The following is a 27,363-nucleotide window of genomic DNA, read 5'->3' as shown; positions in this document are numbered from 1 at the left end:
TCACACTGAAATATATTCAAGGTCTGTGCGTTAGACTAAATCATGCATTGCTCAGGGCATATCACATTAAGCCATAAATTATGAGTGATAAGCCACAATTGCTAGAGTTGCACAATTCAACAAGCCACAAATAAAGTGCATTTAGGCTTAGTCCAGCCATAATATAAGTACAATGTCCAAGTCCTTTTTAATGCAACCCATGGGACTTAATATAGATTGAGCAAATTCCACGAATCCACTTCCTTTTGATTTTTAAGGTCCGGGCATTAAAAAACTATGGGCTACAGTTTCAGTGTAGAAGTCATTTAAAAGATTTTAACCTGAAATAAAACAACTAAAATTTGCCAGATTTATCTTTTAGCAGAGACATTAAATAGTTTGTCCTTTTTTTTTTGACTGAGCCAAAGAATAACTGATTATTCTTTGAATTTAGGCCTCAGATAAAAGTGCTCAAGGAAAAAAGCCTCCAAGCCATGTTAACTCTATACAGCGTGACAACCTTCCAGCAAAAGGATGTTCTGGATCCCATATACTGCAACTACAAGGGGTGATTTCATCTATGCTTATTAGCTCTGCACTAATTAGAGAGAATTGTACAATTAATGTAGAAGCATCCACAAATCACACCTCATGGTCTAGTATTTAGATTACTCTTTTGTGCTAGCTCAGATTGTGTGTGTTCAGAGACCTCTTCAGGCAGGAATTAGCATTGTACAATATCAATTCTTTTGATTGGCAAGCAATATGAAGATTCTGGATTGGCCACCACCTATAAATACAGGTAGTCCTCAACTTACAACAGTTCATTTAGTAACTATTCAAAGTTACAACAGCACAGAAAAAGGCACTTATGACCACTTTTCACACGGCCATTGCAGCATCCCTATGGTCACGTGATCAAAATACAGATGCTTGGCAACAGACTCGTGATGGTTGCGGTGTCCTGGGGTCATGTGATCACCTTTTGTGACCTTCTGATGAGCAAAGTCAATGGAAAAGCCTGATTCATTTAACAACTGTGTTACTAACAGCTGCAGCGAATCATTTAACAGCTGTGACAAGAAGGTTGCAAAATGGGGCAAAACTCACTTAACAAATGTCTCACTTAGCAATAGAAATGTTGGGCTCAGTTATGATCATAAGTCGAGGACTACCTATACCCATTTAGAGGTGGGTTCACACCAGATGCCAAGATCATGGTGTACAGAGTGGTTGTGCACGGACATTTCAACAGTCAAGCTTTTTAGCAGAGGGATTAGGAAATGTGGTTTAGGAGATTTTCCTTCTGCCAATGTTATAGCATTTTCTGTAGCTCTTTTTGATAATATCAAAGAGGGAACAGGGATTCAAATTCATGTACTTTTTGCTTCTTCCCAGATCATCAGTATGAAATGTGCTTTTTAGACTGCAGTGGTCAGTGAAATAGCAAGGGAAGCAGTGCTTCTAGGTTTAGTTTTTCATCTGAAACTTGAAAATCTTGTTATGATGTCGCCAATGTGATCGCCAGCGTCCGATAACGGATATGGCACAAAAAGAAGAAGAAGCTAGAAAAGGAGGATTCGTTTAAATATCTTACTCACCAAGGAAACCATGAATCCTCTTCTGAAAAAGATCTTGGGGATGGTATTCCCCTATCTACTACTGCATGGCCTGTGTTTTAATATAATATTATTAACTAATGTACATTCAAGGTAAAAATGAACTATAGGAAATTCTTTCCCTTAATCCTCCATGAAATGAGCATATCTAAAGTTGCTAGTTATTGGAAATGGAAGGTTTTCTTATACATTGGCTGGCTTCGTGTGTCAAGATAAGCCACAAACAAACCACACAATGGCTTAGCCCAATGTTTGAGTGTTGTTTCTTTCCTCCAGTATGTATAAACAAAACAAACAGAAACACAGACGATCAGAATACAGTAAAAATATTGGATATATTAATATAAAGGTTGCTAATAAATGAAACAGTATAATTTTCCATATTTCTGATTTCTAATGAATATGCCCCCATCAAACAAGTTTTAGTCTAAGGGCTGTTCTTCTTATCCCCTCATTTATGACATCAACATGCCTCAGTAACTATCCCTGTGCCTTTGTCCCCTTTCAGCCCAGAGCTCCGATCAGCTTTACATCATATTTAGGCATTCCATTTTTAGAGTAATGTTATCCTTCTTCTTCCAAAATTCCTGTGAGCACAATTTAGCACATTTTACTTTTGTGGCTGATGATAATGGATTAGAGTTGAGATTTACCAAACTCTTATTGGACATTCAAGCTGCTTCAAACCCTATTAAGCATTATGCAATGTGGTGGTTTTACTTGGCTTTGGAAGATGTATCTGTCCGCCTAATGCTTGAGAAGCATTTACTAAAGCTCTTGTCAGAATTTTTCTTATATACATAGGTTTAATGTTCTTTTGAAAGATCTCTAGATCTGTGATTAAAGAACAGGAATAGTATTTTCAAAAGAGCATTAATTCTGTTAAAATTCAGTTTAAAGCAGAAAAGAGAACTTGTTTCTGCCAACTGCATTGGGTACATATTTTCCACTGTTTCAACAAAGGGTTTGGCATAACAATACTTTTTACTGCTATTTTAAATTTGGTGAGGTGAGCATTGCCACTTTGCTAACACCATCGGTTACTTACAGTTGCTGCTGGCAGTGGCCATATTGCCACATCCTTAAAATCCCATGCACAGCGCTTGTTCTTCATCACTCCTTCCCACTTCACCTTCCTCCTTCTTTCATGCCTGTGACCTGTCAGCCAGGCTATTTTGGCACATGAGTTTAGCATTCTTTCAGAAAAGCACTAGACCTTTGTTCAGAAGACACCCAAATGATAGGTAGATGCATATTATTTCTGAAAGGCTTGATCCATTAGTTGGGCAACTTGGCATGTGATTAAACTAGTCATTCTAAGCATCCTTCTGTGTTTTCCATTCACTGCACATTAAGGAGAGCCTCCAACAGTCATATTGGCTGGAAACTTTTTGAAACACCATTCCAGCATATTTGAAAGGCACCAATTTGGGGAAGACGCCTATATAGAAAGATATTTGTTGTTCATTCAGGAACATAGTGAAATACCTATAGTTCTCCCTGGTAAACCAGAGTTATCAGATTTGGCCTGTGATACAAAACATCCCAGTTGCTAGAATAATGAAAAAGGGGCATTTGTTACACTGAAATAATCCATACAGCTGAAATGATCATTAGTACCATAAGACAAAAAAAAAAAAAAAAAAGAATTAAAGCAAAACCTCTTTGCTGGACAAAACTGGAGGACTTATTTTCTCAGAGATCTATATTTCAGCACAAAGCTAAGTGATGTGCTCACGGGGTCAAACATATATATGTAGAAAATTCTTTTTATTTATATACAGATATTGGGAAGTGGGGATTTTAATACAGTAGCAGCATATATTTATGTGCCAAACAATAAAAATTGTTATGTGTGATTGGGAGCCACCTAGAGTTCAATATAAGATGAGCAGCTATATAAGTGCTTTAAATAAATAAATAAATAAATACAAGTGCCATATTTATGTGACAAGTCAATTATTAGAATTTATTTATTTAATTATATGGATATCTGGCCTTTATTACTTTATAAGTAATTCAAGATAGTGAGAATAGATAATACTCCTATTTTTCCCACGACAACCTTGTGAGGTACATTGGGTTGAGAGAGAGTGACCGGCCTCAGTCATTCTTAAAGTCAGAGGAATATTCACAGCCTCCTAGTTTCTAAGCCAGCACCTTCACCATTATGCCAAACTGGCTGTTGAAGTTAAATGTCTAAATTTGAGACACGTGTAATACAATAAACTAGAATACCAGTAATACCCTAAAGTAAGTTTTCGTTTACCTCCATTCCTGAAAATGGAAGTACAGGAATAATGCTTAAAAGCAGTGTTTCTCAAACTCAGCAACATTAAGTGGACTTCAACTCCCAGAATTCCATAGCCAGCATATTTATTTAAGGCGGCACATGTTAAAGTTGCTGAGATTGTGAAACACTGCTTAAAAAGAGGAGGGGGTGGGGACTATGCTCCATTAGTAAACAAGCCAAAGCACAAATGTGACTAAATAATAATAAGTGGTGGGAGTTTCCTGTACACGTACTCCAGAAATCCACATATTGGGACGAAAATACCATAATAACAGCTGCTAAGAACATAATCTAAATTACAGAATAATGTTTTGGGAAAAGAAATTGAAAGACTAAAGCCAGATACTTTGGCTGTCCCCTTTACATAGATGATTAGCAAATCTGGCAGTTGCTAGAGCAGTATGCTTGTTGCATCTTGGCAATTTAGTACTATGTGGAATCCTGTGGCTATTATCTTCTGATGGATACATGACATTGGTTCAAAGTAAATCCTGAACCACAACGTCTTCTGATAAGGACACTCAGACGTATGAAAAAATAGCTTTTAAAATTTTATTTTCCATAGAAATCATGTTAAAAGATTTACAGACTATTCATTTAATAGGCCATATTATTGTTCACCAACACTCAGCAAACTGCTGCCCCTTCCTTATATCTATGATGAAGAGTTCTCTCTATTGTGCTCAAAGCCAAGCAAACATATTTCATGACAAGTAAGTGGAAAGGCAGGAGAGATATGAACTTAACATCTGTGCTTATAAATGTGTTTTGTCCAACCACACCATCTTGCACTTCATTCTCATCTTGTGCTACAGACAGCTGTGCAATATAGCTCTTAAAAGCATATATAAACATGTTTTGTTCTCTTTCATGCTTACATCACTGCAGTGGTGCCCCCATTTTCTGTGATTCTACTTTCTTATTTATTGTCCATCTCTGGCTAAATTTCTTACTTGTCTCGAAATACCTGTGCTACTGTCCAATTTGCATTGCTAATCTGCCTTCCCTAATAAGATTCTCAGGACCAGTTTGGAAGCATGGGTGGGCATGTCTGTCTTTAGGTTAAGAGGGGAACAGAGCTTGGAGATGGGAACCCACTTTGTGTGAAAATAAAATCAAACTTAATCCAGACCAAATTTTAAATGGATCAGGCAACTCTGATGGGAGAAGCCTTTCACTGCTAAGGCTTCTGGAGAGCAGATGTGAGTCAAACAATAACACTGGGCCAGATGGTCAAATAACCTGATCTGATATAAGTCAGCTCCTTGTATATTCTGTTCTTAGAACTGGAAAAGTAGATCATGAATTTAGTCAGTGGCTGTAACAAATACTATTCTTTGGAACAAGCAGGGGCAAAATGCAATTTTACCAATGAATATTTCAAGCTAGCCATTCCTGTTTTTTATACTGCATGCCAATTAAAGGAGACAACTTGTAATATCCCTATTCTTTCTGCACCTGAATAAATGTTTGAGCTTGCATAATCCAGGGCAGTTTCCCCAAACTGAATCTCTGTTTTGAGCTATAAGATTTCTTACTCCAGCTTAGAGTTCCTAGTATATGAATTAGTCTGGTACAATCAATCATCTTTATCTTCAAATAAAAACAATTTTCATTTATCCTCAATATAATCCTTGCAAATCACATGTTGATAGAAAAGACAGTTATAAAAAACTCATTCATAAAATGAATGGAAGAGGAAAAAAATGGGGGGAGGAAATCTGTGCAAATTAGCAGTTCACTTTCACATTATCTAGTGATAACAGTCCTAATATGCGCATTTGCAATTTTAGATTTTAATTTTTCAACCAAAACATTCTGCAATATTCTTTTCTGCACACCTGACTCTCACATACAGCCTGTTCATACTGCAGATTCATATCCAGCATGCATTAATTGTCCGCTTCAAAGTCCTTGCTTTGGCTGTCATGCAGGCATGTGCATAGTGTCTTTTGTATAGATGAAGGAGACCAATAGGTATCTCAAGAATATTTATCCTGCTGTTGAAAACTCAGGTTGGCCGAGTCAAATTGACACTATTCCTGAAGAAAAAGAAAGATATGGTAATTGAAGAAAAAGTAATCCATGGAAACAAGTGAATGAAGAAAAAACTAGCTGGATTAAAATATTCCTGAGAAAATGAATAAGGGAAAGATTAAGATCATGTTTTGGGAAGAACTGCCATCCTCTTCTATATTAAGAATGATGGGAAATTGTACTGTTAAAATGCAAGTTTTAACACTAAGGGCCAAGTTCTACTTTTCACTTCTTTTCTTTGCAGCCAAGGATGAAACTTAGCACAAATGATTGTAACATATAGTATTTCCTTAAGAGAAAATATGTTCTTTTTCCACTGGGCTAACTTCCATTGGATTGTTGAGAAACCCTAACAACCTTACTTACTTGCAAGAAAATGCAAATAAACCACTATAGATGCTACAGTATACCTGCAATTTAAGTAGGGGGCTCCATGGTATAAAGCAGGGGTGGGGAATGATGGCCCTTTTATGACTTGTGGACTTCAATTACCAGAATTCCTGAGCCATGAGTTAAAGTCCACAAGTCATAAGGGGGCCATCGTTCCCCACCTCTGGTATAAAGAAATAAAAGATTTTCAGCTACTCCAGTGCTCTACTAAGCATATGAAATAAATCTGGATAGTTATAGCCCGTACTTGAATTAATCCATTGAAATAGCTTATCAGTGACACACTGAACTACTGCTGAATAGCATTTACCACTGCAGAGGTTTTGCAAATGTTAAGTCAAATTCTACTTGCCTATAATGTCCCTGAAGGGTTGGGGATTGTTTCTGAAATAGCAGAGGACAAATCTGTTTCATCTTCTTCATGACAATCTATCAAGTATTGCTATCATATTCAATTTTAATATTTGAAGATTCAACACAATTCTTCCAACAAATCTTTACACAGAAGGACTTCCAGGATTTTTACCACCTGATTCACCATCCTCGGGGTATGATCTAATTCCTTGATGACCTTCCAAAAAATATGGTAACCAAGTTTAAACACAACACTAGGTAAAGTTCAGCCAGTGCTAAATAGGATGAAACTGTTCATGCTATTTTTAACAGCTGTATCATACAGCTGGCTCATCTTAATCTTTGACCTACTGACACATCTAAATCCTTGGCCAAGCCAATGTTTCATTCAATCCTTGCCCTTTTACTTTTGTTTATCTACAATTATACTTTACATTTATTTCAATTGGTTGGATATATGTATCTCACTTGTAGGTATTTGCCCACATTTTCAGCCTTTCATGAATGGATTTGTAATCTGATTATATCCCATGGTGTCAGCTTTCCATTCCAGCTTTGTCACAACTCTTTATGGATGAAGGTGGAGTCAAGATAATACTTTCCTTTTGTGTCATCTCCATTATCACATGACATTTCATAAGGAGCTGGCCTATCTGAACCTTCCTTCTGTTTTCCTCTTGATCCAAACATAAACAAAAAGCTCTTTCTGGTGCTTTTAGTATCCTTCACAAGCCTTATTTCATTCTGAACCTTACTTTTCTATCTCATCCTTATAGGAGCAATCACCTATATAATCTTTTGTAAAAAAATAAAATAAAATAAAATAATAAAATAAGCTCTCACTCTCAGCTCTTCAACGAACTTGTGAAGCCAGATTCCATTTTTCCTTCTCAGTGGAACAATTTGCAATTCATCTTCAATGATATTCCAATTCTTGCTGAACTCTACTACCTTTGCAACTTTTTTTGAGTTTTTTAAGATTGTCATTCTTAAAGGTCAAGTACATATCCAACTATACACATCCCTTACTACCACAAATTCCAAAATTACAACACAGCCACCATCCTTCCCAATGTTTGTAACACTGTCTCTTCATCAGCATTCCCCATTGATCAGAACTAAAATCGAGGATATGAGGTTCTTTTTTTCCGTCCTTTATTTTCTGAGTGACAGAGAGACCAGGAAGTCAGGATTTTACTGAGATGTTCCAGACTTAGCAGACTTCCAGATGTTGAGGATGTTCAAAATTCCCTATTAATACAATAACTGTCTCTGTGAAAGTTTTGTAACTGCTTCAGAAAAATACAGTATAATGTGTGCTTTCTGTTGGCTTGGCAGCCTGTCCTATATTGCTACTTTGATAGAACTTTTCTCTTCCTTTTCTTCCTATCCTCATCTATAGGCTTTCATCATAGCTTCCAATCTCAGATTCATGGATTTATCTGGAGGTTTCAGAAGTCACACATATACAACTTCTCTCTCCCTTTCTTTTTCCCTCATCTGTTCCTTTTGAGCAAGATATACCCTTTGACTGCAATAAAGTCATCAATACCTTTTGAGCAAGATATACCCTTTGACTGCAATAAAGTCATCAAGATGTTGAACCATCTTCAAGACTAGCCTTTATAACTACAGGGATTATTGGTTCCCTTTCAGTACCGGCAATACTCTGATACAGCATATTCTTAATATAGTGCCAGCCTCATATATATCAGATTTCAACAGTAGTCATGTTCCTGGAGAGAAAGATCCAAATTTAAGAATTAAGAATTATTAATGATTCCCTTCTTCTTCATAACTACTATTTATATTGTACTTACCACAACATGCATGCTGCATGGAAGTTCTGAAGGTTATAGAGCAACACAGTTGAAGACACATGATTGGAAAATAATAATAATAATAATAACAACAACAACAACAACAACTGCTCTGGGTCTTCAGAATTCAAACAGACAAGTACCTGCAACATAACACCCCAGACTTAACAATTGTCGATAAGGACAAAAAAGACTGGATAGTGGACGTGGCAGTGCCTGGAGACAGCAGAATAGAAGAGAAAGAACTGGAGAAGATAACAAAATACAAAGACCTACAAATAAAAATAGAAAGACTGTGGCAAAAGCAAGCAAGGGTAGTACCAATAGTCATAGGCGCCTTGGGTGCAATCCCAAAACAACTGGAGTACCACTTGAACACCGTTGGCATTGACAAATTCGCTATTAGTCAATTGCAAAAGGCGGCCTTACTAGGAACTGCTTCCATCCTGCGACAATATCTGTAATACCATCAGACATCCACATCTGCCTATCCCAGGTCCTGGGTAAGGACCCGATAGGTGGACAAAATGCCAAATCCAGTCTGAACATCTGGCTGACTGTGCGATGATCAATAATAATAATAATGATGATGATAAAGTTGGAAGGGACCTTGGAGGTCATTTAGTCCAATCCCCTGCTCAGGCAGGAAACCCTATACCATTTCGGATAAATGGCTGTCCAGTTTCTTCTTAAAAACTTCCAGATTGAACTACTCTAATTAAATCTGCTTAACACTTCTGCACTTCATTTCCGGACCATTAAAGTTTGAATATCTGGGGGGATTACTATTGTACTAAGGTCTTCCTGTTATCTTCATTTTGCTTTACATCTACTCCTTATCTGGCTCTAGTGCCTCCAGTGTTGCTGACCCTGAGCTGATCTGGTACTGGTGGCAGCAGCAAATACTACAAGTTATGTACAGTATTTACAATATGTGCAATATTATGTGCAATACAATGTTCTTTTCGTGTATGCTTATGTATGTGTGTATATCCACAGCCATACAATTTTTTCAACTTTCAATTTAGCAGCCAGAGCCAATGAAAGATGAAAGTTACATTTTGTGTTGCCATTTCATACTATGGTAACTGCTTGGCATTCATGTCACTTTTAATCACATCACATTTGTTTTCTACTTGCAAGGAGCTCTGGGTAGTGTATATAGATTTCTCCAATGATCCTAGGTGGTAAATTCTGAAAAGTTTTTTGGTGCTGAAAAATAGCAAATTCTTCTGGGCTTTAGGTTTGTGGGACTCTGACAGAATCCATGACTCACAAATAGTGCAGAAACTGAAACTGGAGCAAGAAGCTACATGTTAATGGATCAAAGCAGAATTGCTAATGAGCAGAAACGGAGGGTATTATACACCCATTGCCTGGACTTGGGAGTGGGAGGAATTGGTAATTTTAAAACTATTCTTTCTTTCTGACTGAAGTAGAATGAATGAATCTAATCTATCCTGAGGAGAATGATATAACATTTTCTTCTGCTAGTTCCCTAGAGACAGAGAAGGGAAAGGAAACCTGTGCCTTCACCCCTATTCAAATGCATTTTTTGATGCTGCTAAATTACAACTCCCATCAGCGGCAGCCAGCAGAGGTGGGGACGAAGATTCCTGGAAGTTCAACATCTGCAGTTTCCCACCCCCGCATTGGTGGCTAACATGAGCTCTGTTGGTGATTCTGTACTTCCTGTCAACTCCAGTACTGCCTTTCCTCTTGAGAACAAAGGCCTTTGGTCTGTTGCAGGTTCATGCAGATTTTCCATGGGAATAAGGCTTTCTGCATAATCCAATGCTCCTTCCTTGAAAAAAGTTTTCCAAGGTTCAATTCAGATAGGATCCTGATCTTCATTTTACACTCTCTTTAGGCAGCCTGATTCTCAAACCTTGCTCTGCCTCTATATCCAGTTCCCAATCCCTAGATAATGTTAGAATTTTGAGGTAGGTAGGATCCCAATGATAATTCTACCTGTTGTATGGTGGGGGTGGTGCGTCGTGTACTCCTGGAGCAGCCATTGCTTGCTCATAAGAAGGAAGCCCAGGTGCAGATTCCGGCTTGGGCTCATCATCAAAGTTGGCAAGGGGAATCCCTGGATTCAAATTTTCCTGTGTTCTTCTAAAAGGAAATGGAGACAGAGGTCAAAAAAGCTAAAACAATTCACAGGGTTTTTGTCTGTAAGCCTCACTTAATCAAAACAAAAAATTAGCAAACTTTTCATCAGCTTTTGGAAAGCAAATGAGGTGTTTGGAAATTAAGGGAATTTTAGTCCAATAAATCACATTACAGGAAAAAAGTTGAAAAAAACTATCAATGTCAAAAAATCATTTCATATAATATCCATGAAAGATGTATGCCGAATAGCGATAATGGAAACTGTAGTTCAACAATGTATTTTTAAGAACTGTGTAAAAACATCAACTTCAAAAAGAGAAAAAGACTTTGGAAAATATGCACACAGCTAAAAATTATCAGATTTATAATTTAATTCCTCTAAAGGTTAGCAGTTTGCAGAAGGCTGATATAAATCCCCATAATATGTTGTTGTTTTTCACTGATGTAACTGTTAATCCTGAATCGAATGCTTTTGACCTCATGTTTTCTTGGTGACAAATTGCTAGAATTATTTTCCCCTTTCACTCCCTTTATTACATAGCTGGGCACAAAACTTCTCACTGTGGATCTTGACACATACCTGGATCGATTTCTCTCTTTAGCACGGTATTTGATACAATACAGGGCCACAATTATAAACATGACAATAGACACCAAAGCTGCAATCAGGCCAGCCACCAGGCCTGCCACATCTACTCCAGGATTTCCTATGAAAACAGGTAGACAGGGTTACTGGGCTCTTGTTGCTTAAAACAACAGGAGATCCTAATTCTAACATCCATGCTACATTAGGTCTTGACTCCTGGAACTGGGGAACAAGGTCTGGATCACAGGATATTGGAATGAACTGGAACAGTGCTGTGTTAGAAGCTTTAGCTCCAATTCAAATTTGTCAGGACAGGACTGGATATAAGGATAGCTCAAGGATATGTCCTCCCTACTCTTTGAGATCCCCCTTTAATCATGTTGCCAAATTTCAGATGCACCAGTGTTGAGAATCAGCAATATTGGTTTTCTTGGTCTGGGATGGGAAACACATGGAAACTAGAATATATGTCCTAAAATATCTTTAAACTGGTTTAAAGTACCCTGGAGAAATGGAGAATTTTGGCTCAGCTATTCTAAATGATGCTGTCTCATCCACTTTCCTCCCTACCTATCAATGCAGTTTTCTCTCCTGAAAAAATGTGTAGTCCCCAATCATCAAAATGATACCCACCCAACGTTAATAATAAGTAATAATGATAATCACTGAGAATTCCCAAAAAGTTGTTATCTTGCAACTTGCAATAATTATAGTCTGAATAGGTTAATCTAGTGATAAATATATGGCATGAAATGAGATGAATAGATTACATATATCAACATACAGCTTTATGGTGAATTACTTGATTAAGTAGGAGAAAGTTCTATCAGCACATCTTTGTAGAAAGGATAAAATGTGATAGGGCAAGCTGTTTCCCCATTACAGTCGAATATAAGGAGTCTTTAGAACAGCATTGACCAACCTTTGTTTTTTTCATGTCTTGAGGCTGAAGAATCATTCAGAGGCATTTGGAGAATGGAGGGTAGAGGAACATTTTCATTCTACTGAGGCTACTTCTTAACTTGTAATTTATAGATTTACCCAGCCATTGTTGTAGCTATATAAAGCCTCTCTTCTTTGTTGATATTTCTGAGCACAGCAATGGTTGGGTGATGCTAGAAACCACTACAATAAAGCCATCATATATAATCTTATAGTCTTTCCCCATTAGCATCTAACCTAGTACAAACACCTGTGGCAACATTTTTGTGTTGCCATGTTCCTATGATGCTGGTTTCATCTTGTCTTTAGACCATGAAGGCTAATGACTTAACTATCAGAGTTAAAGCAAAGTATTCCTGCTTAAGCTGCCACTAACCAATAGCAGCTTTTAATGGAATCTGAGAATGACCTTGGGAAATAGGAGGAAATACTTCTGACATTTGCATGTAAAAGATTTCTCAGTCCACAGAAGGAGAAGAGGCACTGAAAGAATTTCAGAAAGAACCCTCTGTAGTTTTCTGGAGAGCAATAGGGAGAAGAGGAGAAATATTTTGTGCAAGATTTTGTTAATGTAGCCTTACAATAAAATAGCGTTAGTATTAATAGTTGCATTTCTTGTCTGGACTACCTCTAAGGGCTAACAGAGCTTTAGAACTTTCTTCTTATTGTTGTGCCATCGGACGTTGGCGATCATGTTGGCGATCCTGTTTTTATCAGCAGCCGCACAAAAAAGTGCTGCTGAGTTTTGTCCAAACCAGTCCCTTAGATTTTGAAGCCACGAAGTTCTTCTTCTGCCTGGACCTCGTTTGCCTTCAATCTTTCCCTGGAGGACTAAATGGAGTATGCCGTATTTTTCTGGGTGTCACATCACATGTCCGAAATATTCTAATTTTTGTTTTTTAATTGTTTTGATGATTTCCCTTGGCTTTCCCAGGCGGCTTATCTCCTCCTCATTTCTGATCTTGTCAACCCAGCTTATAAGTAACAGCTGCCTGTAAATCCACATTTCAAATGCTTCTAGTCTCTTCAGGTGGCCTTCTGTCAGAGACCAACTCTCTACTCCATAGAGCAGGATAGAAAAAATACAGCATCTGACAAGCCTGATTTTCAGTCTTAGAACTGGCATCTCCAAACTGTCATCTTTAAGACTTGTGGACTTCAATTCCCAGAATTCCTCAGGCAGCCATGCTTACAGTCTTAGAGTTGCCAAGTTTGGAGACCCCTGCTTTAGAACATGGCAAAAACTCTTAGGCCTTGGAGCTTATTTCTTCAAAAGGAAGGCAGGTGGCTGCAGTGACTTGCAGCAGAGGCAGCAAAAGGATCAATAATGGGGCAGCAAATGTCTTATTACAGTTTTCTCCTCAGTGAAGGATGTGGGGACAGCATTACCTCAGGAAACTGGAAAGATCTTTTGTCACCTAACATTGAAGGGGCAGAATGCCCAGCCTTATTACTATTATATGCACAGTAGTGGTTGGACTTGGAAGATTCTAGAAGTCCCTAAAAATTATTAGTTGGGTTCCTGTCTATAAAAGTGACACTTGATTCAGGAAGGATAGTGGAAAACACAAATACATGGAACTCCCCATTGCTGTTTTGTATCCTTACTCACTTGCTCCTCCTCTTCCATTGTGTGGATAGGTCTCCCAAAATTTTTTCTGGAAGGGATATCAAGATAGGGGGATAATGTTAATATGACATTAATAAAAGTCATTATTTGTTTGTTTTATCTCATGTTCTCTGACTCTAAATGACTTACTTGATAGTTTCAAAAACAAAAGAAAACAAAAGTCATTTTTATTGTCTTCTGCTGTAGAAGGTAATCATTATCTTCCACAAATGTCCTTGGGCTCTTTGCTTAAAGTTTTTCCTCCTACTGGTATATGTGAGATAGCAGAAACTAAACCAGCCTAGGTTTTGCTCTCCTCACTGCCAATCCCAACTGCCTGGGCTCTGACTTGAAGGAGAAACTGCTGTGCTTTTGACAGATGGTCAGACCCATGAGTTCAGCATTCTGTCAACCCCAACCCTTCACCTGCCACTTCACCCAGCTGGGGAAGGTTGACACTGCAAGAAGAGACAGATAATGCAGGAGAGGAGGACCACTATGTAGCCTCACATCTCAGAGCCAAAGCCTGAGTTGGAGACCTGGATCAACCTGAACATCTGACAGTCCAAATAGCAGTTCATAAGTTGAAGGATGGGATTTGCATAAGATCTTTCTCTCTCTATGCTGGATAGATTCCCTACTGCTATTGCTGGTCAACTGCTGTTTGCATTGATCCAGGCCCTCCAGGAACAAAATAAAGCCTGATTCCCACTGTGCAAAACGCAACAACACCCAGGGACCAGAGGGAGAGGAGAGGCTCATAGGAGACTAAAGCAACCAATATGTACTGAGCAGATCCAATTGCCTACAAGTCACCCGATAAAATGATGAATAAAGCATGTTCTATTATGCTCATAATATAATTTTGTACAATAGCTTCCTGGTTGTTAAAGGGGAAAAACATAGCGTTAGCTCCAAAACATCAAATTAAATGTTGAAGGGCTTATTTGCCTGTAGTGATACTATTTGGGCACCAGGATCTAGCCAACTTTCACAAATGAAGGCAAATATAGCTGTCCCAGAATAATATTGCAGGATCCAATCCAGGATGGTCACGAGGACCAGAAGTTTAGTCTTCCGAGCTTTCGGACTCTTGCTAGAGCCCATCTCAGGGAACTTCTCTCTACTGGAATGTGCAACTACCTATTAAATATTGAACACTGTCCCAAAATGACAATGTCAGAAGCACATAGAAAATTAAAATGGTATTGGGGAGGATCAGCAGCATGGTTGGTCAGCTGTTCAAAAAGACCAAGTGCTGACCACACCTCTATTTTAGCACAGTAGTAAATTGCTATACTGTGATCCCATTGGACCAGATTTCTCAGGAATCCTGACTCGAATCTAATACTTGTAATCCATAAGAAATACACTAGAGGGCACCATCCTATAAGAAAAGAAAACCTGCAACATTCAATAACTACAGTAATCAGTTTATAATAAACTCACAAATGTTTGAAAAGCAAATATTTTACTGTTTGGTTAAAAAGCTGGTCATTTTTTTAAAAAAGCAACGAATAAATACAAATACACAAAGAGGCATTCTTTCTCCAACTAGCTGCTGAAAACTATTCTAGATTATATACAGTAAATTATTTTGTGGGATATGATAAGATATATAAATTGTACTTATTACTATAAATATGCAGACTGGAAGATTTGTTTGATAATGCAATCTTATCCAGTTCCATGTCTTGTAAATGTGAGAGTTAAACTTTCATCATCCATAAATTAATTATATGCAGGGATTATGGAATAAATTACTTGACAGACATGAAAGACTGCATAAGATATTGTATTGCTGTATCTTAATGAGTTGTTCAGGTGATAAATACAAATCAAGTACAAGCCTGCTTAGCTTTCCTGACTATACATGAACATGAAGGCACTACAGAAATATATGTCATGTCTGCAAAAATGAAACTTTCAATAGAATTTCCATGCTCTTTATAAATAATACTCAGCATATGGAAGAGTTGTATGTGTTCCTGTATTGTTGGAAATACTTTCCTCCATAACAACCCTATGAGGTGGGTTGGGCTAAGAGAGAATGACTGGCCCAAAGTCAACCAGCTGACTTTCATGCCTAAGGCAGGCCTAGAGCTCACAAGCTTCTGGTTTGTAGGCTAGCAACTTAATCACTACATCAAAGTGGCTAGAGGCATCAACAGTATTATTTATTGATTTTTTTTTGTTTATATTATATGCTTCCCATCTTATTCTGCAAAACAACTCTGGGTGGCTTGTTATAAAAATGGAATGAATGAATGAATGAATGAATGAATGCAAGGAAGGAAGGAAGGAAGGAAGGAAGGAAGGAAGGAAGGAAGGAAGGAAGGAAGGAAGGAAGGTTGAAGCTGTAACACACAACTGCAAGTTTGTTTCTTTTTATTATTATTTTAAATCTATTCTAAAACCTGTTTTATATCTCATATTTGTTTTCATATGTGTTCTGCCAAGCTGCAGTTCAGATTCAAGAAAAATGGGGGTGGAGAAGCATTTTGCATGTGACCGATTGGTTCTATAGCTGTGCCTTAAAAACTATTAGATTTAATAGAGCTAATTCCCTTGGATACATAAATCATTATCTTCAACAGATAAGGCTCATTATTATAGAAAAAATGGCAGTAATATGACAATTCAGTTGAGATCTGACAATTCAATTAAAATTTAAATGAAAAACTATAATGATCATAATAATCATAGAGAATACCTAACCATCTTAACATTCTTAAATTGACATATGTACTGGGGCAGGAACCTTAACCTCTATTGCCACAAAAGTCTAATGTGGTTACTGGCCCAGCACTATTCAAGAGTCCCATAACTAAACCAATGCTTCATTCACAAAAAATAATGGGAAATATCATGTTGCTAACGAATTACCTACTATAATTTAAATTTCTTAAATGTTTTATCTATTAACCAGGAGTATGATTGTTAACCAGTTGCACTTTGCTTTTGAAAACAGGTTAGCAGAAAATAAATTTTACTAAGTTAAAAACTGAACACTACAAAGCAATCAGTATGACATTCGTTACTGTTTTATTCATATTTACAAAGATAATGTCCTCAAAATGAATTCTATTCTGCATGTCTATCTGTGTGTCTGACTGCCTACCTGCCTATGTTAAATTTGTGTGTCACCCATCTCTTTTAGAGGTGACTCCGGGTGGCTTACAAACATTAACCTTACAAAGTTAGTATCAAACTAGAAATTAAAGTAAACAAATACATTAACTTCAAATAATTTTTATTGGATGCATCTAACTCTTTAGGGACCAATAAGAATGCATTCAAATCCATATTTGCATGCACTGGAATTTCCCTGAAGACTAAAATGGCCTGAAAAATTGGCCTTGAAAGAGTCAGAGTTAGTTAATTTGAGTCAAATTATATACTATCAGTCACTGTCCCTAGAAAATTTCCTTTGTTCATTTCCCATCAGACTGTATAAATATAAGCCCCCTGCAGGCTGGGGAAGACTGACTGAGAATATCCTTTATTAGGTTAAATGGTATGTCTCCACAAATACCAGTTTGTAAAACCATAGAGAGATTTGAAGGGAAGATAAGAGGAAAATAGAGTACCATACATAGGCATGAATCAAAAACTCCCAATATAGCAGCTTTTTTAGTTAAAGAAGAGATTGATGGATTGTACATTTTCCACTAGGAAGAGTAATCTAATAACTAAGTCCACACTTTATGTTAAACTATAACGTGGCTTGCTTAATAAAGAGTTCCTGGGATGGGTGAAACCATTAGCTGTGTTTTGTGAAACTCTGTTTATTTATCTCTTACTTTATAGATGAATTATCAACCTGTTAAAATAAAATAAATAAAATCCAGATATGCAGACAGCATGCTAGAAACCTCAAAAAATTCAGGTCAAATTGTTCTCCTTGTATGCTGACACAAATGACCTGATTCACGCAAAATAATCTGGGACTTTAAGTGTAATTTGTTTCTCTGCTAACCATTTCAAACAGTTGCTGGTTTCACTTCCCACTTTTTCAGGTCAGAGATTCCCTGACATAGTTTAGGAACAATGAATCAAGGTCTCAATTGAGACCTTGCTTGTGGCTTACACAATGAATCTAGCTCTTCTGAACTTTCCACAAAAATCTGACAAGGAGAACTGATTTAATCAACTAAATCAGGGGTCCCCAACCCCCTGCCCACGGCCCTTTGCTGAGCGACAGCCCATTTGTTGGGGAGCGTATGGGCGTGTGGTGCATGTGCAGGTAGCTGCATTTGTGAAAGTGACATGCGCACACATGCAAAACCATCCTACCATCACCATCTCCAGCAGTCCACTGAGCTGGAAACCGGGAATGCTGAACTAAGTTACTTTACAACTTAGGAACTTTCGGGAAGCCAGCAATAGTGATAAACTGTGGTTAATCATCTCTCTATGCACCAACTGGTTTATTCTCTATTATCATACAATCAGAAAGAAGAGTTGAAACCTCTTTGTTAAAGGAACAGAAATTTACAATGTAATCTGAACCTGACAGAGCATAGTAATCTTTAAATATGGACTATCTGAAATGGCCAACTGTAAAAAGCTACAAGTCCTGAAGCTGGCTTATTTCAACAAAGCACAGTAATGATTAACCTATATTGAAGGGTCAAATGACAAAGTGCTAAGTGCTATTAATCTGAAATGCATGTAGAATTTCCCAATTTTTCTTTACATTCAAGCCCAAGAAAAGGAAAGAGTATTGAACCTAATTTTTATAATCCTAAACCATGATCTAGTATTTTGCCTGAATATGACCGATCACATGATTGTTACATCTTACACAATGCTATATTCAATACAAATGAAGGCGAATATATGTGTCCTGGGTCAGTCACAGGACCAGTGGTTTTGTCTTCTGAGCTTTCGGACTTGTACTAGTGCCCCTCTTCAGGGAACCTCTCTCTAGCAGAGTGTGTGCTTTGAGCTGTTCTGTGTGTGGTATTTATATGGTGCCTGTTGCATGTGGCTTTTTAGATGTTGATTGGGGTGTTTATGGTTGGCTATTAAGTCCTTAGCTGTTGTTTGCTTCTGCTGTCAAGCCCTCACCTCCTAAGTATTTGATAAGCTGGTGGTAAATCAGCACTCCTGTTCAACAGGATACTCAACAGGATACATTGAACAGAATTTGGGTATTGAATATTAGCATATTCAATATCCAAATTCTCTCCTATAAATATTACTTTCTGCTCAGCCGATCCATGGAATAGAGAAAAAACTTTAAATCTGATATTTGAAATCTGATATCTGAAACTTGATGATGATGTTACCTAGTTTGGTAATGAGGCATCTGCCAGAAAACCACCAAACTCATGTAAATGTAAGAAGCCAAAAGAATTACTGTTCAATTCAGACATCTCATTTAATCATGATTATGTTCATTATGGCTTAGAATGATTTGTCTACTATCATATTTCATTTTCTCACTATTCAGCTTTATAAGTTCATAATTCAAAACTATTGTGCAACACACAGCAGTTAGAACAATTAACAAGTAGAACAACCTGCCTCCAGAAGCAGTGAATGCTCCAACACTAGAAGTTTTTAAGAAGAGACTGGACAGCCATTTGTCCAAAATGGTATAAGGTTTCCTGCCTGAGCAGGGGGTTGGACTAGACGACCTCCAAGGTCCCTTCCAACTTTATTATTATTATTATTATTATTATTATTATTATTATTATTATTATTATTATTACCTTAGGGCAGAGGTGTCAAACTGGTGGCCTGCAGACCGGATGCATCATGCGCAGGCCACGCTCACCCCAGCTCCGCAAAGGCAAAAAACATCGTGATACGTCACGATACATCCTGTGATGTGATCGAATTTGACACCCGTGCCTTAGGGTAACAGAAGAGGCTAAGATGGTCATTTCTTCAACTTTACAAAGAATTTTCCTCCATTTGAAAACCTGCATTCTTTAATGGACTCTCCAATTTAAAAATAAAAAAGAGGAGAAAAACAAAGAGCATAAAAATATCTAACAACAGGACAGCAAAGAAATAGATCGATGGTTACTCTCTTTCTTTTAATACAAGGTATGTTACATTTCCTTTACATTTATCATTATTTATACATCCTTTAGAAAAATGCTCCAGCCAAGCTCAGGTCAACCCCAACCTTACTACAGTTCAGGAAAATCATACTGAGAGTTCCCTCAGTGAAGGGAACATTTATTGTTAGTAATGTTTGCCTTGGTGTGTCAGTAGCTAGGTGTCAATTGGTTGGGGAGTTTAATTAGTTTAATACTTTCTATTTTACTGTAAGCCATTCAGAGTCTTTTTGGAATTGTGTAGCAAGTACACTACATAAATGCATAAATGAATAAATTAATAAATGAATGAATAAACAAACAAATAAATAAATATCTGTTTTGAGGAGACATGTCCTCTTTTTATGACATTTAAGTGCCCACCCTAAGCCAGTCCTGTTTCCCATACTCAGCTGTTTTTGAGTCGTCTTCAAAGACTTCCCGAGCTTCTTCATAGTTGCAAACTTCTTCTCTGCATTCACGCTCCAAGTTGTCTGGAACAATCAGCTCAAAATCCCAGTGGTTATAAAGAACCTTACGGCTCAAGAATTTGTTTGCAGAAGTGGCATCCAGGAACACTGGGAACAGGAACGAGCAGATATTATCCTGGAGTTTGGAGCAGGCATGAAGTGCTATGAACAATAACCCTTCGTTCTGAGAGAAAGGGTATAAGATCTAAAGCAATGCTTTTGAATTTGGGCAACTTTAGGATTCAAAAGTCAGAATTCCCTGCTGGCAGGGTCATTGCTGCATAATTCTAGGAATTGAAGTTCAAGCATCTGGAAGTTGCACAAGTTGCAAGCGTTGCAACAGCAGTGTTGAAGATGTGTATACTTCATCTCTCAGAATTCCTCAATTCTCACAAAAATCTGGAACTTGAAATCCATACATCTTTAAGGTGCCAAGATTGAGAAACATTGTTTATAATCTATACTGTTATATTGTAGACCTAGATGCCTGTTAAATAAAGAAGGCAAAAACCCAAGGACTACTAAAATATCTAAAAGGGAAATACCATTTAGCAGTCTTGGTGGTCTAGCACAGGGGTCCCCAACCCCCAGACTGTGGACCAGTATTGGGCCATGGCATGCCTGCAACTGGTCCGCACAAACAAGCAAAGCTCCATCCGTGAGATGCAGGCAAGACATAAAACCACACACCCTCCAGTGCGCGGAAAAATCTCTCTCCATGGGACTGGTCCCTGGCGCCCAAAAGGTTGGGGACCTCTGGTCTAGCAGGAAGACTTTATTTTCATCCAATTCCCTTTTACTCCCTAATAGAAGGAACATGAGCAGATGTAAAGAAATGCAGAATTTCAGAAGGACCAGCTATTCTGTTAAGTTACTATAAAAATGGGTAAACTTTGATTCGCTAGAAGTTACATTTCTTCCATGAAATGCTTCTCTATTTTTTTAGCAACCAAGTACCACAGTGACATGTGATATTTATGAAATTGATAAGTAACATTTATGAAATTGACAGGATTTACAGAATTTTTGAGATATTAAGTTTAAATAAAGTTTACGCATCAGTTTTGCAGTTTTCCTGCAAAAATATGACAGGAAACCACACCAGCATTTCTCAATGAATTGCCAATGAAATTTGGCTGCATAATTTCATGGAGGAAATGGAGGTAATCAGAAACTGTTTTTGAGAAAACATTTGTTGCAGGATCAGGAGCAGCCCTTTTACCCTTTCTCCTACTCTCCAGCCATTTTACTCTGCTGGAAAAGAGTTCCACCAGCCTGTCTCACAATCCTGAAGTCTGGAAGATAACACTCTCCTACCAGTACCAACAGTTCCAAAGTGAGGTTCCATTGTTGGAAGAGAACAACCTAGTACGAGGAAGAAGAGAGGATAGGCTGATGCCTGTTAGACTTTGCTACAAGTAGCAGTTATAAATCAAATAAATTTGGGGTATCCCCGTTCATATGTAAACAGACCAGAGACTTGGGGGAGTTTGAGAGAGAACCTTGTGCTAACTATTCTGCCTATAAGATTCTATTCCTTCCTCAATTATATTTCCAGATGATCCCATCAACACCATGAATAAGTCTTTGTTATTTACTTCCAGTGCCAATTCCAAGCCTTCCCTTTAGGAAAGAGCTTTGAACCACTCAAAAGCTTATTATTTGCATTTCCTCCTCATTCTGCATTCCCTGATGCATATGGAATGTGGTTCTGCAAGACTCAGAGAAGCATTAATTGCTGGTTATTTGTGAAGTAAATGGATCATTAGCATTGTACGGACAAGTGCAGACAGCCTCTTGTTGGTTTTAGCTACATTTCATGTTTAAAGCAGGAGAGAACAGATGATATATAGAAAATGGACAAAGATTAGCAAAAAAAAAATTTCTGTGAGGGACACATCCTCTCAGGATAACCTACAAGAATAAATAGGCTGGCTCTATAAGTAGTCTTTGTTTAGGAACTGAAATGGGAACCAGCAACACAGTAGTAAGGGAAGCAGTGCAGAATGAAATTGCGACTGTGCTTACAATCTTACTTTAGCTTTCCTTTGTTTTACAGATCTGCAAAGATTCTAAATGTGAAGATTGGTGGTAAAGTTACTTTTCTGCCACCATTATAACTGCAAGCAATCACTAAATGATGACAAATATAGTGATCCTTGTTTAACAATCATCCATTCAGTGACAGTTTGAACTCGTGACAGTGCTGAATGGTAATTACAACCAGTCTTCAAAGTTAAGGCACCTTGATGGTCATGTGATCACAATTTGTGACATTTTCTGCTCATTTCCTGGAAGCTGGCAGGAAGTCAGAAATTGCAGTCATGCGAAGTCCTTGCTTTTATGATATTCACTTAACTTCAGTAAATAGAATTGCTGAAACTACCATTGCTAAATGGCACAATCACATGGTGTCATGCTTTATGATTGCACCATTTAGTGATGAAAATTCTCGTTCCATTTACCATCATTAAGGGAAGACTACCTGCATTATTACATAAAATAAAGCAGTGACAAGCCAGGTAGCAGATTGAAAACTGGTACCTTCCTGATCCATGGTCCACCCATTTAATTTTGCCCAAATGCACTGCTTCACAAAGATGTTTAAATACATGCTCAAGGGAGATTGTCAGACTGGTGCCCAGGGATGCAACTGCTGCAATTTCCCAGTCGTGGCTCTGAGGTCCAATCAGAATGGCATTTATATAGCAATTCGAAAGGAAACGGCCAGGGAGTGCATCTTGCCCCAGACAGAAGATGCATGGGAAAGTATGCATGGGAAAGTATGTGTGATGGTGGCAAATGGTGTTCCCAGTTCAGGCAACCTTGGGCTGCTATGGTAGGCAGGTTGAAGCCATTCCAGATGCAAAAATGGATGAAGAAATCTGCCCCCCTTCCTCCTCCCTTCGCCAGTTTTCTGACTTCCTTTCCTCTTTGCCAAGCTGTTGTAGACAAGGGCAACCTACTCTTGCTAAAATTCTGAATCAATCTCGTAGACAGAGATTAGAAATTAGGACCAAACTCCCTATGCTAGCTATCAAGGGCTGCAGGCAATATCAGTTTGTGGGTTACACACCCTTCTCTTTAGAATATTGAATGGGGACCTAGGAATATTGGGCAATTTTGGACAACTAAAGAGATCATCACTAGGCAATTTTGAATGATGATCTCTTTAGTTAAACGACTCTACAGGATTTCTACTTAAGCATCAACATTCAGGAACAGCAGGTTTCCTTCCTTCCTTCCTTCCTTCCTTCCTTCCTTCCTTCCTTCCTTCCTTCCTTCCTTCCTTCCTTCCTTCCTATTTCTATTATAATCTTTGATAAAATTATTTTTTTTAAAAAGAAAGAGCAGTCATATCTAAATCTCTTTAAATAAAATTGGTTTAGCGAAGGTTCTTTTAGAGGACATTGATTCTGCCACTCATGACCTCTATTTTTCAGGAGCATTTGCATCTAGAAAACTGGATGTTGGCTTCTTATTACTTGGGAATGTTTGGAATTTAAAGTAGAAATCTGACTGTGCTTTTTTTGTTTGGTGCAGAACCTAAAGGAGACTGAAGGAAATTAATTGGAATTTCTGTGAATTTCAGGCAAAAAAGTGCTTTGAAGTGTTCACCCTATAAAGCACTTCTGTCTTTTCCTAGCACTGTATGGCCATCTTCTACAGCTATCATGCAATCCTGGGAAAAGAGGCATTTGATTTCAGGATCTGTAAGTAGGAGTTACTTGAATGTCTCCATACACTTCAAAACAAAACAAAATAACATTTTGTCTTTGAGTCCAAAGTACTTCCCTCATCCTTTATTGCCTATTGCTAACATCTTCTGATACTCCATATGAAGAACATGCAAGCATCCTTCTCCTTAAATCTGCCACTAAATTTGGATAACAAATCCCCAATTCCCAGTTACTTTTACCTTCTTCAATCTGTTGCTGGTCAGGTTGGCTATGGAGACAGGCGGCAAAACTAGGGACTAGAATTTTGAACAGGAAAAGAAGACATAAAGAGCTCCACATGGTGGATCCTGGAGAGAGAACAGGAGATAGTTGCCAAAGGCTGGATTAAAAGGCTGCTAAAATATAGCACTCCCCACCAATGTACACACTGATAAAAAGCCTCCCAGCCCTCAGTTTAGCTGGAACGCAGAGATAAATGTAACATTTGACCTAATCAATAAAGTGGTCAGTGCAAAGTCAGTTCAGATCTGAATCAAAAACAAACTATCCATAGAACATTGAGGAGTTAGCAAAGTTTTGGGCCTAGACTACCTAGAAAATTTTGGAAATAGAGGGCCTCTTCACTTAGATGATCTGTTAGTTTTTCTCAACCTCAGGAATTTTTAAGATGTGTGAACTTCAACTCCCAGACTTCTGCTGTCTAGAGAATTCTGGGAGTTGGAATCCACACAACTTAAGTTGCTGAAGCTGAGAAATTCTGATCTATTAGCTCTGGGGTATTAAAATAAAGGCAATCGCTAGGTGAAAGCAAAGAGTTTTATATCTCTATTGATTTGCTGGTCAACACAGATTTTCTTTTGGGTGTGCAAGACACATTGTGATTTCTGCAAAGCCCCTATTTACTGAAAGGCAAACAGGAGGTTGTCCTCCGGTCTATTTTCAACCATCCCAGACTTACAACTAAGTTGTAAGTAGATTTACAACTATTCATTTAGCAGCCATTCAAAGTTACGAAGTCATTGAAAAAAGTAACTTACAACTGGTCCTCACACTTATGACCATTGCAGCATCCCCATGGTCATGTGATCAAAATTTGGGCACGTGGCAAACGGCATGTCTTCATAATGGTTACAGCATCGTGGGATCATCTGATTGCCATTTGCAACCTTCCTAGCTGGCTTCTGAAAAGCAGAGTCAAGAAGGGAAGCCAGGTCTGCTGAACAACCACATGAGTCACATAATAGCTGCAGTGATTTGCTTAACAATCATAGCAAAAAGCTCATTAAATCAGGCACAGTTTACTTAATAACTGCCTTGCTTAGCAATTGAAATTCTAGTCTTAATTGTCATATGTTGAGGATTACCTGTAATTGGTCCCTCCCCCCCATTTTTCAAGGGAACCAAAGAATTGAGGCTATTGGTTCTTTATTTTTCAGAGCCTCAGAGATCTGGGTGAGACCTAAAGGAGTGCTTGTAACAAAAACAGATTGTGTTGATTAACAATGCTGCAGACAGAGAGGGCTTTGAGTTGAACAATTATAGATTTCACCTTTTAAAAATTAAATCAAACTTAAAAAATAAGGGTGTGCAAGACATGGAATATGATGGAAAAGAGACATTAATTGGCTGATTATATGCCCTCAAGACATTTTAAACTCCTAGTAACCACATGAAGTTCATGTAGCATGCCCTTGTTTGTGTTATGCATGAATCTGGCTAAACCAATCTTTTCCTGCTTCCTAGGTGAGAAAAGTAGGAATTTTTTTTCTGTCTAGTTGTGGGAGGACAGTACCCCCCCCAGAAAGAAATATTTGGGTGGATATTAAAAAGGCAGAATATATTTCCCCAAAGGATCCTAGACAGAAAAGGTGGCCCAGTTTTTCTTAATAGTCCCAAGCAGAAATTCAGCAGAAACTAGCTCTGTAGAAATGTAGATTTGGTGATTCATTCAGGAAGACTAGGGCCAGGAAGCTTAGAGCTGATGAGATTAGAAAGACAAAGACTCATAAAATCTACATCCCCTGCCCAAACTTTAAAGACATGACCTTTAGGCAGTGGTGGGATTCAGATATGTGAACAACCAGTTCTCTGTGTGGATACCGCTTCTGGAAGTCCATTGTGGGCTTAGGCAACAAAAAATTAGCTACCAGTTCTATCGAACTGGTGCGAACTGGCTGAATCCCACCACTGCCTTTAGGACATAATAGGATTAACCCACCACCATCAGAATACCAAAAGGGCACACTGAACCTCAGGTCAAAGTTCATGCTACAGGAACAACTCCAAACACAAAACCCAAAAAGGTATAAAAACCCACCACTCCCAACAACATGTAGTCAGCTTTCCCAGAGCCACATTTCTGTCTGGCTCTGCTCTTCAATAAACTACAACTTTATTTTTAAAGCAGTCTCCATTTTGCTTATTCCCGGCTTGGACTGGATCCTGATGAAGATTTTTCTTTCAACAAGCTGAAAGAACAATTGCTACTTAACAAGGGAGCAATTATTGTATTTTTAATTTGCTAAGATTCCATAAAGAGAACAGGATGAAAAATGAAGACTCCAGGTGATTAAAAAGCATTGCAAGCGTCCACAACCAGATAATTAGCAGAACTTGCACTTTGTTTATGTGCTTGTTTTTTATTTTTAAAAAATAACATTCCCATAGAGCTGTAATGCATTGCAATTTAGCAGATAGCCTGGCCTGTTGCTATTCTTCTAAAAAAAAGTTGATCAGTGTGGTGCTCAGCATTATCATCTACTAATTGCTATGAAAGCATGTTCAAAAGCTACTAACAATATTTATGTAAGAAAAGACTTATCAACTAAATTAATTGATTCTGATACACAAGGAAGATATGTTATTATTGAGTTAGTATTACAAGACAAGAAATTTCTTATTATTGGATTATACGCCCCCAATCAACAACAAAAACAGTTTTGTAAGTTTTTACATTAGAAGCTAACTCGATTGGATTATAAATCTGTTATTATGTATACGTTGAGAGCTTCGGATGATTTGGTTGTGACTTTATCTCAACTGACAGATTCGGTAAGGGATTTGGTGGAAATCGTAATCCATTATGGGAAAGTTTCTGGTTTTAAGGTAAATAACAATAAGACTAAAATATTACTGAAAAAGATGTCTAGGAAGGAAAAGGATATGTTAGCTAAATTAACAGGTTTTGAAATAGTGAAAAAGGTTAAATATCTGGGAGTATATATTATAGCTTCTAATGTTAAATTATACAAAAATAATTATGAGACATTATGGGTAAAAGTGCAAAAGGATTTAAATGATTGGAAAAAATTACAATTATCTTTGTTGGGGAGAATCTCAGCGGTTAAAATGAATGTTCTTCCAAAGTTTCTTTTTTTGTTTCAAATGATACCTATTTTGAAAAAAGATGCCAATTT

At 37.8% G+C, this 27,363-nt stretch overlaps 1 protein-coding gene across 5 annotated transcripts; it reads right to left on the bottom strand.

Moving 5' to 3' along the window:
* Window positions 1-4,429: 4,429 nt before the first annotated feature.
* PRRG2 (proline rich and Gla domain 2) lies at window positions 4,430-26,061 on the bottom strand. 5 transcript variants are annotated; one of them, XR_005558221.1, is made up of 8 exons: window positions 24,985-26,061; window positions 24,187-24,294; window positions 20,212-20,375; window positions 13,748-13,793; window positions 11,188-11,314; window positions 10,464-10,610; window positions 8,225-8,408; window positions 4,430-6,889 (listed from the first exon to the last, which is right to left on the bottom strand). XR_005558221.1 is itself a non-coding variant. In XM_039355822.1 (7 exons), the coding sequence occupies exons 2-7, from the start codon at window positions 24,284-24,286 to the stop codon at window positions 8,384-8,386; spliced, it is 609 nt and encodes a 202-aa protein (XP_039211756.1). In that variant the 5' UTR covers window positions 24,287-24,294; window positions 24,985-26,061; the 3' UTR covers window positions 4,430-8,383. The 5 variants fall into 5 exon arrangements, 3 of the variants coding, with proteins under 3 accessions (XP_039211756.1, XP_039211757.1, XP_039211755.1); XR_005558222.1 differs by having other exon boundaries at window positions 4,430-5,933; XM_039355822.1 differs by having other exon boundaries at window positions 4,430-8,408.
* Between the last annotated feature and the right edge of the window lie 1,302 nt (window positions 26,062-27,363).

The sequence above is a fragment of the Crotalus tigris genome, unplaced genomic scaffold, assembly GCF_016545835.1.
Source record: "Crotalus tigris isolate CLP2741 ecotype Arizona unplaced genomic scaffold, ASM1654583v1 scf7180000018762.419966263:882430, whole genome shotgun sequence".
In the NCBI taxonomy this organism is placed as follows: domain Eukaryota; kingdom Metazoa; phylum Chordata; class Lepidosauria; order Squamata; family Viperidae; genus Crotalus; species Crotalus tigris.
Note: the sequence above shows the minus strand (reverse complement) of the source record. Positions and strands in the feature narration are given on the sequence as shown.

Excerpts from the sequence above, each read along its gene's own strand:
- PRRG2 (XM_039355821.1), bottom strand. The coding sequence starts at position 24,286 with ATGTGGAGCTCTTTATGTCTTCTTTTCCTGTTCAAAATTCTAGTCCCT. Across the intron at positions 13,794-20,211 it reads TTGAAGACGACTCAAAAACA|AAAAAATTTTGGGAGACCTA; the intron begins GCTGAGTATGGG and ends TATCCCTTCCAG. Across the intron at positions 10,611-11,187 it reads AAAGAGAGAAATCGATCCAG|AAGAACACAGGAAAATTTGA; the intron begins GTATGTGTCAAG and ends ATTTCCTTTTAG.